This window comes from Micromys minutus (assembly GCF_963924665.1).
Source record: "Micromys minutus genome assembly, chromosome: 6".
NCBI classification, from domain to species: domain Eukaryota; kingdom Metazoa; phylum Chordata; class Mammalia; order Rodentia; family Muridae; genus Micromys; species Micromys minutus.
The window spans coordinates 46,623,603-46,640,416 of NC_137975.1; the positions used below are offsets into that span (position 1 = coordinate 46,623,603).

A 16,814-nucleotide genomic window follows, 5' to 3' on the forward strand; every position below is an offset into this window, starting at 1 on the left:
TTTAGTCCTCTGAATTATCAATTTCAATGCATCCTATGGTGGTTTCTTGTGTGATATACAGTGAGAATTCCTAATACAGACCTTTAGGTGTTTCAGTATTAGAAAGACTATTACAGGTCTCATAAATCCTACTTATCTGCAACTTTTATCTTATCCTGGTTAACAATGGTTAAATTTCACATGTAATACAAATGCTCATTTAAAAAAAAATCTGTGTTCCATCAGGAAAAAAAAAACAGCATATCTCCTGGGATCATGAATAATTAATTACCATAACTTCCAGATATTTGAACTAAGTTCAAACATGGATATTTTTTGATAAAATAACAACTACAGTTGGGAGGTAAGTTGAATACTTCAGTGGCTTATTGTTTTGGAGTTTGATCTTCTGTATGACAACATCAAGAGATGTTGGGCTCTTTAAGTGCTGGATCTTAGTCAGGGAGTCATTGAACCAAATGGGACATAACTATAGAAGGGAACTAATGTAATTCTTGTGGGATCCCAGTTAGTTCCCATGAAAGGTTATTATAAAACATTGAAAAATAAACAAATTCCTATGTTATGTTTCTTCCCATTATCTGTTCTTTTACTTTTACATATGTTTTTATATGATGCCATCTACAGTGATATTTTTGTGTCATGAAATCATCACCAGAGTCAAGCATATACTATTGAAGCTTTAGAACTATGAGCTAAATTAACCTACTTTCACTATATAGTACCTAGTCTAAAGCATTTCATTATGATAACAGAAAACTGACTATTACAATAGCTATTTTATTTTGGTATATTATATTAAAGTATAATAAAATTAAAAAGTAAAGTAAAATAATATGTTTATATATATGAGTAATATATATAATACTTTTTTATTTGACAAGTTTTTAAACCTAATGAAATTATAATTTTAATACTGAACATTTCGTTGGAAAAATATGAAAAGAGAACTGAGTAATAGAATCAAGAGGTCAATATTGCTATCTTCTTAGATTTGTCATACATAGTATATCAACGTATTTTGTTTCATCCGAGATATAAAATAGATTACAACTATGGTTTTCTTTTAGTCAGTGTCTTGCAATTATTTATCACATTTATTCTCTAATGAGGCTATTTCAAGAGGATAAAAGCCAGTTTTCTACTGGCTCCATGCAAGGCATGGAGATCTCTACTTTAGATTTAGTCAACCAGTATAAAGAACATTAAGAGATTAAAAACCAACACAAAATCATCCTACTTAATCTTTTATTGCAACAGAGTTTGTGAAAAAGCCTATCTTTATGTCTAGGATAAACAAGTCATTGCTAAAGAGTATATTAGAACAATAAAAAATATCTACTATTAAAACATCACAGAAAAACAAAACAGATGAAAGTCATTGCAATGCTCAAATTTTTAAAGAATAAAAATCAATACAAGAGAAAATTTTCTTACCATCTGTGGGCAAGCAACCCGAACTGAAAGATATGTCATCAATAGCCATGACTTCTTCCTGTCCATGACTTTCAAGCATTTGAACTTGAAAAACCACCTGCACAATAAAGACAAAACAAATAAAAACACAAAATAGGAGCCTTCACTGTTTCATGATGCTGTAGAAGAAAGTTTACAAATATTATATAACCCGGAAGTACTCAAGTACTTCACAGATTCCAAGAAAATAGGATCAAAGCAAATATTTTCAAAAATAAAACAGTACAGTCATCCTTGTACTGAGAATATCTGGTATGGACTGGGGAAATATGCATGACCTCACACAGATTCTCTCTATCAGCCATCTTACCTTTTGAATTCCAGTATACATCATGCATGTCTTCATATATCTGCCATTTAACACCTTTTGAGCCAAAGTTCCATCTTGACCTCTGGACCTTGGAAATTTGTTCCATTTTTATGACTAATTCTTGACATTTTATTGGCAGTCTTGTCTGAATTTTCTTTGTGTTATCGTTTAAATTTTTAGTCATTAATTAAGTCAGTACTAAAAATACTGCTTACAATGTGTGAGTTTCATGTTATAATGTGTAGACATTCTAAGTCTACATAGCAGAAAATATCATGCTATGATGAATCCATAGAGAGTATCCACTCCATTATCCAACTGCCTAGATCAATAAACAATCAGTGCATCAATGGAAGTTTTATACCAACCTCACACCAAGGAATGCCAATGATACCTGTGTATTCATTCAGGCATGTATTAAAAATAGATAGATTCTTTAGGCTTGTTTATTATATAAATACTATCATTTCTTCTTAGGTTAATTATTAGCATGAATCTTCCAAAACAAATCCTTATCCTGAGTTGCAGTCACTTTAACACTATACAATATGATATGCCAGTATAGTTCCTTGCAAGGACAAAGTTGTCTGCCATTCTATTAAAAGTCCAATAAAATATGTGCTGCACCTAATGAGTAATGATAAGTCTTATAGTATCACTCAGAACAAAGCTGAAGGATTCATGGAAAGCACAATCTTATTGCAAAGATGCCAAAAAATTGTTAGAAATAATTTCTAAGAAATTAAGTATGCTTCTCATATGTGTATGAAAAATAATCCTCATGAAACTAACCCATATGAGGGGGCTGAAACAATGTTTCAGTGGCTAAGAGCAATAGTCATTCTTCTAGAAGATCTGGGTTTGGTTCTGAGCACCCACATAGAAGTTCACAAACATTTCTGTAACCACAATTGCAGGGGACTCAACACCTTTTCTGACCATGCAGGTATTAGACATGCAGGTGGTTCACAAACGTTCATTAATGTAAAACACTCATACATTTAAAATATAAATAAGCCTAAAATCAATAAATAACTCATATGATATATTTAAAACGTGTAGCCTAAGCAGTAGCAGAGATACAGGTCAGTGGAGGTTATCAGTTGCCTTGCATGCCTGGGGCCCTGGTTACCCCCCTTAATGCTCATTCAGCAGGATGTCATTTAACCCTGGACTTCAGGAGGGAGACAAATGGGAGGGTTCCAAGTTCAAGACAATGCTCTCCTGTATAGGCAGAGGCCATTCTGAGTGGCATGAGACCCAATATTAAAGGAGAAACAGGGACTGGTTAGAAAAGAACAATAGCTGCTCTTCCAAAGCACCAAGGTTTGATTCTTAGAAACCTGACGGTAGCTCACATCCATCTGTAACCAGTCCCAGAAGATCCAACAACCTCTTTTGCTTTCCACAGATATTACTCAAGCACATGGTATATAGACACGCATGTGGGCACAAATACACACTTTTCAAGTAAAGACAACCTTTAACAAATATATTATTCCCCAGGGATGCTGGTAATTATCTAAAAAAAAAAAAAAAAATACAAAATAAGCAAAACCCCAGGGTAATAAAGTTTTGCTTGGAGCATAATTAACATTAAATGTTATTAATTCCTGCTATTACAATAGACATTAAGATATGAAGGATATTCTATGTATCATGCTTGTGAATATGGCCTTCAATAGTTCTATGCATTGTTCTTTTAGTTTTCTGAGAACTTTTCCTAGCTCCTGCTGAGTTAAGCTTATCCCCACAGACACCATATTTAAAGTTAGAAGTAGTAATAAATGTCTGATCCATCACTACCATCCCTTCTGCTTCACCCCAAGAGCTCAGCCATCATGAGAGTTCAGTTAATATCCAGCCTGAAGAAACACATATTTTACTTCACAAACGTCTGCCACTCTCTAGGGCTCTCCTTTTATGCCTCTGCCGCCTGCCAGGCATCTCCCCTCAAATGAAAAACGTTACTCCTAATTCATAACACACCACACTCTCTCTCCAAATTGAAGCTCTCACTTCACTCATTCGATGCTCAAAACTCCAAAATGACCTTTAGAATTCTTTCTCCTCGGGTGTCATGTCTACTCAGCCAGCACCTATTAAGTCTGTTTTCCTTCCAGCCTTGTCCCCACTCCCATTTCCTTGTGCCTGATCTATTCAAGCAGCCTTTAAATTGCCTTCCTGCCTTAATCCTCTCCTCATTAGAGTTTGCAATAGATACTATACGTTTATTTGGCTCAGCTAAATCACAGCTTAACTTGGTTTAACTGAAGAAAAGTTATTTTGAAAATTGTCTGCCACTGGAGCCCCCAAACTCAGCCAAGAAAAACCTTTCCCTTAAGAGAGAAACAGTTTTTTTAAGGGAAATTTACTAATGCATCTGAGAGGCTACAAAACACAAAGCCTATCAGAATTAATTAAATGGACCCAGTAAATAGATTTTAACAAATATATTATTTCCCAGGGATGCTGGTAATTATCTTTAAAAAAAAATACAAAATAAGCAAAACCCCAGGGTAATGAGAAAGACCCAGGTCCCATGAAGGGACAATGTCAGAAGCAGTGCTGGCTTATGGTACTGCCATTTCTTCAAAAAAGTGACATATTGATCCAATGTTTTCTTTCAAACATGTATGTTATTTTATGGTACTGAAATTTTTTTATGGAGCAAAGTAGTCTCAGAAAATAAAAGAATGAAACTGAAAAAGAAAAGAAAAGAGGACAACAAATTTCAATACAAGCAATAGAGTCAGGGGTTATGACATGTCAAGAGGCAGAAATACTGTACACTGATTCAACAATGAGACAAGTTTATTTGCCCACAGGCATTTTAGAGCAGCTTTTAGGAAATGACCTCTGAGTGGAGACAAGAGGTCCCCTCCTAGGACACTTGACTTAAATGTTAGAGGAAGATGTGATATCAGATCAATAAGAGACTGACTAAAAAATAAGTGCCTGACCAGAAATCTTACAATTACATAACTATGTCGATAAATGAAGGAAAGGCACATATCATAAGAGCTTCCTTAATTCATACTGTATAGTCAATTATTTTAAAATTACTCTCTTTTCATTTGTGTGTTTATACACTGTCTCCTTAGAGAAACGAGTCTGGTCTAGAACTTAGAGTCTCCTGACTCAGTTTTCCAAGTGCTGGAATTGTAAACATATACATATGTCAGCATATCTAGATGTCATTTTCCATTCTAGAAATTTGAAACAATATTAAATCTAATTACGTGGATCTGCAATATTTCAGAATGATGGAAATTCACTGACAATGCAATAGCACTGTAATTTCATGCAACACACCATAAGAAAGATTATTTACTGACTTCTATGTAGCAGAGTTGACTACTTTTGGAGGTTCTAATTTTTATCTCTCTATTCTAAAACAGTTTATTAGACACACTATAGACAATTATTATCACTTAGTGACTAAGTGATTGACATCTGAAAACAAACTTCTGTAGATTCTCACATGGCATGGTTATGAGATAGGTTATTAAATTCTGTAAAGCTCAAAGCCTCAGTGTTAAGATGGGGAACAGGGGCAAATAATCATCCCCACCAGAGTATTCCCAGATAGGCCAGTTAAACTGCGGCATAAATTACTAAGCACAATAACTTCACTTTAGTAAATATCCAATAAATGTTAGTTGATACTGCTACCATGCCCCAAATGTCTTCAAAGCATCCATGAAATGCTGCCATCTTTTTCTTAATGCCACCTCCTTGTACTTATGGACAACATTCTTGAAAATTAAAACACTTCAATTTTATTAAGGAACAAAACTAGTATTTTTCAGATAGAAATGATAAAAAATACTGGTTGACAACCAGCTTCAGGGGATATCCCCAGAACTCACATTAACCTGGACTGTGGCTGTCAGTGACGGAAATAACCTATCTAGCTATTTCTGAAGGAAGCATGTCTGGCTTTAAACTATCAAAAGTCAACATGGAGGGAAAATTGCAGAGAATGAAATAATTCCCGAGGGCTTCCAAGTTGCTGAGGCAGCAGATATAACATGGAGGCGCTGATTACAAAATTCCTAAAATAGTCTTTTACAAAAGCTCTTCAGGAACAAGATAGTGCCCAACAGTGGTCTCCATTATAAGCAAAGCTCATCTCTGCAGCTCACCACACAGCAGTGAACGAACATCTGTTCACTTGCTGACAGGACAAAATTAAAAGTATCTGCAGTCTTACAGCATGGGTATAACCTAAGCATTACAGAGCCTTGGGCTCCAGTCCTCTTAACAAAGCTTTTTAAGTTGCAAGCACTATTTCTCTATCAGCAAAAAAAGTATTTAGGGAAACACATTACTATACTAAGAAGCCACCTATGTGAATTGAAGTTCATGCTGCATTTAAAGAATTTCCATGGATAACCTCAGTATTCAAGCCACAGCTGAATTGCCCTAGAGATAATTATAGTCTGGAATGTTAAGTTTCAGGTTTATCTGATTCACACTTTGACAAAAGTATATCGTGTTTAGAAATGGGCACCTGAAGGAAGCCAGGGACTGATTGTAAATGGTTGGAGAGACAAGGCCCAGCAAGTATCACCTTTGCCCAGCATGCAAATCTATGTCACCCTACTATAAAATCTTTACCTAAAGACATGGACAGTTAGACATGAAAAGTGCATTAACTTGGCAAAGACCATTTAAAACTTTCTCTTTCAAGGTTTAGAAAAAAATGAGTAATGATTTTAAAATGCACCTAAATAAGATCTTGTCAGGTAATAACACTGACACAAGAGAGAAGGTAATGGGGCACATATCATCCAATTGAGGTGGGTCCTTCTTCACAAAGTCAATCTTGGATTTTTGATGCTGTTTACATATAAGATGCTAAAGAGTGAGTAATACATATACTAGAATCTTCTCTAATATTGAATTCACAGCTCAGTGGCTATAGTAAACACTGGTCACCAGGGTAACACTCAGCACACAACACCCCCATAAAACCACTGTAGCACCAAATATCTGCAACCCACCAAGACCAAAAATCTCATAAAATGGTACTTAAAACATTTCATTCATCATACATAGCACATCTCAAATATACCATGTAAATAATACTTAAATAATTAAATCAAACAGCATAAAAACTATGTCATAATGTAAGATGTCTCCCCTACGAACAGATAAGAATATTTGAATTTAATGCACTGCAAATTCTCAAACTTTAAAACTATGCCTAACTAATATGTCTACATAACATTTATCCAGACACTAAGTTATTTTCGATATCTTCTATGGATAGCCTTTTAGCTTAATAATAACTTAAAATTTCAAGTACCATGAATTTTTATTCATGACATCAACTAAGAAAATATGTCATTCGTATAAATTTAATTCAACTTTTATAACAAGCACAGGTACACATTGTTTCTCCACACTTTTCCTTTTAGCTGCTCAAATTAACTGAAGGTTAAATTGAAGCTAGTTCATTTCATAGACTGAAACAGATGGATATATAGCACCAAATGAGATATTTTTGATACAATATTTATTTTAAATTGTACTTATAGATAATAAATTAGGGGCAGCTTATATCTTTCAACCTTTATCAAAGAAGCTTCTATTTACAATAGATTGCCATTAACACAGAAACCCATAAATGATAAATACATAGAGAATAGGATCTATGAAGTATTCTGCTCTAAATGGGATATCTAATATTATTTTCACTTCCCCCAACACTGTTGAATCATCAGGAAGACTGAATAGGAGGATTTTAAGAATTAGAAATAGTGATCTTCAGCAAAAATATTTGCTGGGTGAGGCTTTTGCATATGTTAACTTCAAGAATCAGTCACTACATGTCTAAGATCAATACAAGACCAACTGAGAAAAATGCAAGCATGAAATGGGAAGGGCTCATGAAATACCACCCCTAACTGAGAGGCTATTGGCAATGTATGGATGCCAGGGAAATAGGAGTCACTTTTCCTCAGGGATTCAGCCCCTGGAAGGCTACCCATATTCTAACAGATGGTCCTACATACATGAACATATAGGAAATACCAGTGGTTTCGAGGTTCTGTTCTGTTTTGTTTATGAACACATGAATTTGGGAGAAAAAAAGATGGAGAGTAGAGAAATTTGGGGAAAGGAAAAGGGAGATCATATTTCAGCAAAAAACATCATATTCATGTGTGTAATTTTCAAGTGATAAAAAAACCAAAACTAACAATAAAATAATTGATTGCTATATTATTCTCACAATAAATCATAAAGAAAATCTGCTTGGGTTGAATTGGTCCATATAATGAGCTAAGAAAGTAATTTCTTAAAGAATAACATGCATTAAAATTCATCTTATCTTTAATTGGAAATTGTTGGTTGCCCATCCTAAATGTGAAACTATGTAATACTTTCTCAGGAAGTCTCATAAAAACCATTATATTATAATTTCTGTCATGCATAAGTTTTATTAGGTTGCATGAATAAGCTTGTCTTTTATAGGCTTGCATTGGATTTAATTTATAAAATTATTTAGAAAAATAAAGGCTGTATTGAAATGAGCTTAACCGTGAGATGAATATGAGAATTATTCTATCTCAAAAGCATTTGGAATTAGTATGTAAATTAAAATCTCTTTATTCATTATTCAAAATTATCCTGTCTTTTCAAATGCATGAGAAAAGTTAGAGAAAAATGATTCTCGAGAGGAAGAAGTATTAAGAAAAAGGAGTAGAAAAAGTAAAAGATGAAAATAAAAGGTTTAAGAAATGAAGGAGGTAATTTCAAATGATTTTATAAGATTATAGTTAACCTCTATATTGCTGTATCTTAAAATATATCCATTTAATTCATAACATAAAGTCAAAACTTGGTAATGAAAATGTATGCTGGGTGACCAGCCATCCTGATTTTACTAAGACTTAAAAACATGGGAAATCCTAATCCCTGGTGGATGAATTGGCCATGTGACATTTTAATTGGCCTGTTCTGAAATCTGGGTTCTTATGGCTTTTCATCTAGTGACAGAGTTGCAAAGAGAAGTGTACCTGAAACCGCTGTGAGCTCTGAACTGTGATGACATTTCTCTCCCACCGACTCTGGAGTTCCTCTGTTTTCTGCCATAAATGCTGAATTGGATCTCCACACATGGTTTGAAGTCTTGCTATCAATTTGCCATTCTGATGACTGGAGAAGTTATAAAAGGTAATCTGTAAAAAATGATAATAATTGGTACCCAAATAATTGTGATAAAGGAATGTGTGTCATAAATTGAATGTTTTTTTTTTATTCAAATACCTGACAAACTTGCTTGTCATTAGTTGGAAGAAAAATTTTGCTTCTTAAGGTTGAAGAGATGGAATCCACTCTGGAGAGCAGTGCAAGAAAATGGGCTGTGACAAACAAGAATTATCAAATTAGAAGCAAGCTGATCACTGGCACCTTATTGTAAGCACCAAATGTGATTATGATTGTAATTAAATGATTAAAAATTAAAATTCACATTGGTGAATTAACTAATTTATTTTATATTTTATAAGGTCAATTTAAACAGCTAACACTGATCATATACTTTATAACATTATTATGGGCAGCAGTCCAAAATATAATGAGATCACATTTGACATAGGACATGACAGCTCCATAAAGAAGTTACACAATTCTGTGACTGCCTACTAAAATAAGCACCTCAGCAGAACATTATTTTCTATATCTTTGTCATAAAAGGCTTAGGCAACATGGCCCTTGCTTTTTCCAGAAACACACAGAAAATCACAGATCTGTAGTATTTTCTTGAACATTGTTTCAAATGGTATTAACATATATACCAATGTTTGAAAGCTTAAAAAAAAAAATACCGTTTTTTTTTTTTTTCTTTTTTTGAGACTGTCAGAGAGTCCCAAATGTGCTTTCCCTTTTGTACACTATAGATCCTCTGTGTAAATATTATGGCTTTCAGTTTTGTGCTTTTATAAAATTCTGGAGTGCGCACAGAACTATGTGTCTGCATCTATCTCTTTCTTTGGCTTTTGGGAAGCACCCTTTTTCTCATGTGTGTTTAGATTGGTTTAAGAGTGCCATATTTTTCGATGGTAGTTGTTGTTTTATCTTTTGTTATTTTATCATTATATTTTAACCTCCTTCTTTTGCAAGAAGAGTAGGAACAGGCTGTATCCAGGTGGAAAAGGAGCTGGCAGTGGAACTGAGAGTAGAGGGAGGAAGAACTGTAGTCTGGATATATTAAATGAGAAAAAAATCTATTTTCAATAAAAGAATCTTCCATGTCAAAAAGATGAGAAATAACTTTCATCTGTCACGGAAGTTACTTAAATGAACCATTTGGCTTTAAAAGTTAGATTTATGTATTTTATTTTTATGTGTATGAGTGCTTTGCTTATTTATTTAATTTTATGTGTATGATTGTTTTACCTGTTTATGAATGTATATGAAGTGTCCACAGAGATGAAGAGTGTGTCAGATACCTTAAAGTCACAGATGGTTGGTTTCTGTGAGTCATGAGAGCTGCTCATGTTGAGTTAGGAGGTTGTTTTCTTGGAGCCTTCCATTCCCTTTGGCTCTCACACTCTTTTAACATCTGTGACTGCAGAGTTTCCTGAACCTCAAGGGCATGGATGCCGAGTGCTGGGAATAAAACCCTTCAGTGTTGTCCTCTCTAAGTCTTGTTCCTACTTCCTGGCTTTTGTGGACATTCTTTTCAACTTAAACATGCCAATACTAAAAGCTGGAGTTAAGATTTGCATATGAGAGTGACCCTGCTGTGCTAGATTTCTGGGCTCACTGTGACTTCACCCAGAACAACATTTCCCAGTTTTATCCACATTTCTTCAAATTTCATTATTTCATTTGTCCAGTGCTGAATAAAATTGTTATGTGTACATATGCCACATTTAATCAGCCTTTAGTCAAATGACGGATGAGGTAAAGAAATCAAATTAGGATCTAGAACAAAGTGTATGAAATTGTTAGCCATTTAGATGAAATATTAAAGTGCATACAGAAAGAAAACATCATGAAAGAAGTTGAAACTCTTAAGAAATGAGCCAAGTAAAAGTGTTGGACATAAGATTTCATCAATCAGATAAAAAAACACCATGGAAAATATAATTGACAGACGAGACGAGCAGAAAAATGAGTTAGACAATAATGCACCCATACTTACAAAATGAAAATAAACTCATAAACCTGACAAAAGATTCGCCATCTAGAATACATCTGAGACCCAAGAACCCCCAAAATAGAGGAAGCTTAAATAAAAGTTAAAGGTGTAGACAATATATTTAATAAACTTATGGCAGATTTCTAAAACCTAGAAGAGATTCATATCCGAATGTAAAAGACATTTAGACTCCACCTAGACATGACTGGAGAAGAGCCTCTCCCAGATTTGCTATAGTCAAAATAGCAGGAATGTCTGATCACAACCCAATTGGCCAGGCAAGCATATAAAGATGCATTTCACACTTGGAAAAGAAATCACCATCAACCAAGGCCGTTATAGCCTGTAAAATTATCTCTTAAATTGATAACCCATAAGCCAACTCCTATTGTTAAACACTTGCAAATGACAATTTGGTTTACTACAAGGGAGTCATTTTTGGGGTAACAGCACTCTTAAGGGTGGACCACATAGGCAGTGGTAAATGAAAACAACTTCAGTGTCATCTTTGAAATTCTTTGTCTCATTATGTTGCACAAGGAGGGTATTTTTATTTTTTTCTATTTTTAAATCATATTTCATTTACATACATTATGGCTTATAGTATTGTGGTTTTATGGAAATCTTGAGTATGTGAATGCATGGTACTCTTTGTCTATATGTTTCTTATGCTTTTCTTGGGCCCTTTTCCTTCTGTTTGTTTGTTAGTTTGTTTTGTCAGATTCTGATACTTACTTCTTCTTTTAACTTACTTTACTTTATTTTATATCAACTCTTAGAAGCCCGCTTGTTTTCTAATGAGAGACAGAAAAAAAGATGTATCAGAAAAAAAGGAGTGGAACTGAGATAACAAATGGTAGAAGACATTGTAATCAGGATATATTATATGGGGAAATCTATTTTTTTTTAATTTAACAAATTTATTTTAAAAAAACAAAGATAAATGTATAGATTTTAAGCATTTTTGCATAAAAGTATATGATTACATTTTTGTCAGTACTTGATTTTTTAAAGGGTTGATAGTGTGCATTAAAATCTTACTAGTTACAATGAGCATAAAGTATATGTAAAACAAGATGTAACCTGGAATTAGACAAAGTTTTCTTGGTGTGTAAAGATTAAGCATAATTGTTTTTTATTTTCTTTTTTTTTTTGAGGGGGGCTTTGTTTTTTTCTTGAACTTCATATAGTCTGTGAGTTGTTTCTGGGGTGTTCAGAGCTTTCTGGGGTTAGTATCCAATTATCAGTGACTGCATATTATGTCTGTTCTTTTGTGACTGGGTTGCCTCAGTCAGGATGATATTCTCTAGATGCAAGCATTTTCTTAAGAATTACATAAAGTCATTGTTTCTGATAGCTGAGTAGTACTCCATTGTGTAAATATAGAACAATTTTTGTATCCACTCATCTACTGAAGGGCATCTGGGCTCTTTCAAGCTTCTGGCTATTATAAATAGGGCTGCTACGAACATTGTGGTGTAGGTTTCTTTGTTGTATTTTGGAGCTTCTCTGGGGTATATGCCCAGAAGTGGAATAACTGGTTCTTCAGGTAGTACTGTGTCCAATTTTCTGAGGAATCGCCAGATTGATTTCCAGAGTGGTTGTATGAGTTTACAACCCCACCAACAGTGGAGAAGTGTTCCACTTTCTCTGCATCCTTGCCAGCATCTGCTGTCATCTGAATTTTTGATCTTAGCCATTCTTGTTGGTGTGAGGTGGAATATCAGGGCTGTTTTGATTTGCATTTCCCTGATGACTAATGATGTTGAGCACTTCTTTAGATATTTCTCAGCCATTCAATATTCCTCAACTGAGAACTTTTGTTTAGCTCTGTACCCCATTTTTAATAGGGTTGATTGATTCTCTGGTGTTTAGCTTTATGAGTTCTTTGCATAATTTGGATATTAGGCATCTATCTAATGTGGGGTTGGAAAAGATCATTTCCCAATCTGTTGGCTGCCATTTTGTTTTCTTGACAGTATCCTTAGCATTACAGAAACTTTGCAATCTCATTAAGACACATTTGTTGATATTTGACCTTAGAGCATGAGCCTTTGGTGTTCTGTTCAGAAAATTTTCTCCTGTGCCTATGTATTCTAAATTTTCCCTACATTCTCTTCTAATAATTTCAGTGTATCTACCTTAATGTGGAGATCTTTGATCCACTTGAACTTGAGCTTTGTACAAGGAGTACATTTTCTTTGAGTTTGTACATATAGTATTTTATGTTGATGGATTTCAATATATTAAACCATTCTTCCATCCCAGGAATGAAGCATATTTGATCATGGTAAATGATTGTTTTGATATGTTCTTGGATTCGATTTGCAAGGATTTGGTTGAATATTTTTGCATCAATGTTCATAAGTGAGATTTGTCTGAAATTCTTTTTCCTTGTAGGGTCATTGTGTAGTTTAGGAATGAAGGTTATTGTGGCCTCGAAAAATGAGTTAGGTAGTAATCAATCTGATTTTATTTTGTGGAATAGTTATGAAAGTATTGGCATTAGTTCGTCAATAAATATCTGATAGAATTCTGCACTGAACCGATCTGGACCTGAGCTTTTCTTGGTTGGGAGGCTATTGATGACTGCTTCTGTTTCTTTAAGTGTTATGGAATTATTTATAAGGTTTACCTGGCCCTACTTTAACATTATTGACTGGTATCAGTCTAGGGATTCATCCATTTCCTCCAGATTTTTTAGCTTTGTTGAGTATAGTCTTTTGTAGTAGGATCTGATGATTTCTCGGATATCCTCAGTTTCAGTTGTTATGTCTCCACTTTCATTTCTGATTGTGTTAATATGGATACTCCCTCTTTGCCCTCTAGTTAGTCTGGCTAAGGGTTTATCAATCTGGTTAATTTTCTCAAAGAACCAGCTCTTGGTTTTCTTAGTTCTTTGAATGGCTCTTTTTGTTTCTATTTGGTCAATTTCTGCTCTGAGTTTGATTATTTCTTGCTGTCTGCTACTCTTTCGTGTTTCTGCTTCCTTTTGTTCTAGAGCTTTCAACTGTGCTGTCAACTTGCTATTGTATGCTCTCTCCTGTTTCTTTTTGGAAGCACTCAGAATTATGAGTTTTCCTCTCAGTACTACTTTTATTGCATTCCATAGGTTTTGTTCTGTTGTATTTTCATTTTCATTAAATTCTAGAAAATCCTTAATTTCTTTCATTATTTCCTCTTTGACCATGCTATCTTTAATAGATCATTGTTTAGTTTCTATGTGTATATGTGTTTTTGTTGTCTTTGTTGTTATTAAAGACCAGCCTTAGAACATGGTGATCTGATAGGATGCATGGGAGTATTTCAATCTTCTTATATCTATTGAGGCTTGTTTTCTGACCGATTATATGGTCAATTTTGGAGAAGGTGCCATGAGGTGCTGAGAAGAAGGTGTGATTTTTGTTTTAGGATGATATGTTCTGTAGATATCTATTAATTCTAATTGGTTCAAAACCTCTTCTAGTTTTACTGTATCCTTGTTCAGTTTCTGTTTCTATGATCTGTCCATTGATGAGAGTGGGATGTTGAGATCTCCCACTATTATTGTGTGGGGTGAAATGTATTTTTAAGCTTTAGTTGGGTTTCTTTTATGAATATGGATGCTGCTGTATTTGGAGCATATATGTTCAGAATTGAGAGTTTCTTTTGACACATTTTCACTGTAATGAGTAAAAGCTGTCTTTCCTTATCTTTTTTGATAATGTTTGGTTGAAAATCTACTTTATTCGATATTAGAATGGCCAGTCCAGCTTGCTTCTTGAGGCTGTTTGCTTGGAAGGTTTTTTTCCCTACTTTGTACTCTGAGATAGTGTCTGTCTTTGTCTCTGAAATAGGTTTCCTGTATGCAACAAAATGCTGGATTCTGTTTATTTATCCAGTCTGATAGCCTATATCTTTTTATTGGGGAATTGGGTTCATTTATACTGACAGATATTAAGGAATAGTGTTTGCTGTTTCCTGCTATGTTTGCTTTTAGAGGTGGAATTGTGCCTGAGTGTCTTTCTTCTTTTGGTTTCCTTGCTTTAATACTTTCTTGTTTTTACTATGATGTAGTTTCCCTCCTTGTATTGGGTGTTCTTCCTATAATTCGTTGTAGTGCTGTGTTTTTGGTCAGATATTGTGTAAATTTAGTTTTGTCTTTGTATATCTTGGTCTTTCCATTCATGGTGATTGAGAGTTTCAGTGGGTATAGAAGCTTAGGCTGACACTTATGCTCTCTTAGGGTCTGAATGATGTCTGTCCAGGATCTTCTAGCTTTCATAGTCTCTGTTGAGAAGTCGGGTGTGATTCTGATTGGTTTGCCTTTATATGTTACATGACCTTTTTCCCTTACTGCTTTTAGGATTTTTTTTTTTCTTTTTTGATTTGGGCATTGGTGTTTTGACTATTATGTGTAGGGAGGAATTTTTTTTCTGGTCCACTCTATTTGGAGTTCTGTAGGCTTCTTTTATGCTTATGGTCATCTCATTCTTAGGGAAGTTTTCATCTATTATTTTGTTGAACATATTTACTGTGCCCCTTATTTGATATTCTTTGCCCTCTTCTATTCCTATTATTCATAGGTTTGGTCTTCTCATTGTGTCCTAGATCTCCTGGACATTTTAGATTAAGAATTTTTTAGCTTTTGCATCTTCTCTTATTGTTTTGTCTATGTTTTCAGTGTTGTCTTTGGCCCCTAGATTCTCTCTTCCATCTCTTGTAGTCTGTTGGAGGTGCTTGTATCTCTAACTCCTGATTTCTTTTTTAGGTTTTCTACCTCCAGAGTTGTCTCTTTTAGTGTTTTCTTTATTGTTTCCATTTCCATTTTAAACTCCTTCTTCAATTCTTTCATCTCTTTGGTTCTGTTTTCCTCTACTTCTTTGATTTTTTTGAGTGTTTTTCTTGTTTCATCTTTAAAAGTTTCTATTATTTTATGCTTTTCCACCCGTTCTTGTTTAAGAATATCTATCATCATCTTGAGGTATGATTTGGGTCTGAGTCTTTTTTTCTGGAGTGTTTGGCATTTTGCTGTTTGCTGTGATGGGACAGCTGGGTTCTGTTGTTGCCAGGTTGTCTTAGTTTCACTAGATTAAGTTCTTTCGCTTTCCTCTTGCCATCTTGTTGTCTTTGATTATACATGATCTTGTTAATGATTTGTTCTTGTCTCTCTCGTAAACCTGGCCTGTGTCCCTGGATCTTTGCTGTTCCTTGTGGCAGATCACCTGAGTGCCTGTTCTGAATGCAGGGCCCCTCTGGTTGGAAACCAAGTCTCTAAGGCAGAGTTCCTGCTCCCCTGATCCAATCGGTGTAGGGGGCTTACTTTCCGTGCACTTGGAACAGACCTCTCAGCTCCCTGGCTACTTGCAGCCCAGTCTCACCAGGCCTCTGTCCCTGGATCTCTGCTTTTCCTGGTGGCAGATGGCCTTAGAGCCTGTTCTGCACACACGGGCCCACTGGGTGGAAACAGAGGCCCTAATGTAGGGTTCCTGCTCCCCTGAACCAATGGGGGGCACACTTTCAGAGTGCTCACTACAGACCTCTCTGCTCCCTGGCTACTCCCAGTGCAGTCTCACCAGGCCTGTGTCCCTGGATCTCCCATCTATTTTCAATAAAATTTTAAAAACAGACTGAAATCAGATTGCAAATGTGGCTTCCTTGCTTTTTATAGTCAGCGGAACCATGTATCATAGACTTCCATAAAGTTACTGGTGGCAGTATAGGTCACAGGTATCAATGCTTGCCACAAATCACAGCTTTGTCGTCTGTGGAAGAATAGATTATGAACATCTTCACAACTCTCTGTCACAGCACTGGCCATGGATACCCTTGGAAACAGCACTGGCTAAGGTCATTGGCATAGCCTAAGGTGACAGCTTAGACCCCAATCAA

General features: G+C 35.0%; 1 protein-coding gene across 1 annotated transcript in view; it reads right to left on the bottom strand.

The window, feature by feature from the left end:
• Nucleotides 1-16,814, bottom strand: part of MALRD1 (MAM and LDL receptor class A domain containing 1) — a gene marked incomplete at both ends in the record, with an annotated part of 691,362 nt that overhangs the window by 624,573 nt on the left and 49,975 nt on the right. Inside the window, 3 exons of the mRNA XM_080918486.1 lie at nucleotides 1,438-1,534; nucleotides 8,815-8,976; nucleotides 9,065-9,159. Coding sequence (XP_080774612.1) covers nucleotides 1,438-1,534; nucleotides 8,815-8,976; nucleotides 9,065-9,159 — 354 coding nt within the window. The remainder of the gene's footprint in view (nucleotides 1-1,437; nucleotides 1,535-8,814; nucleotides 8,977-9,064; nucleotides 9,160-16,814) is intronic.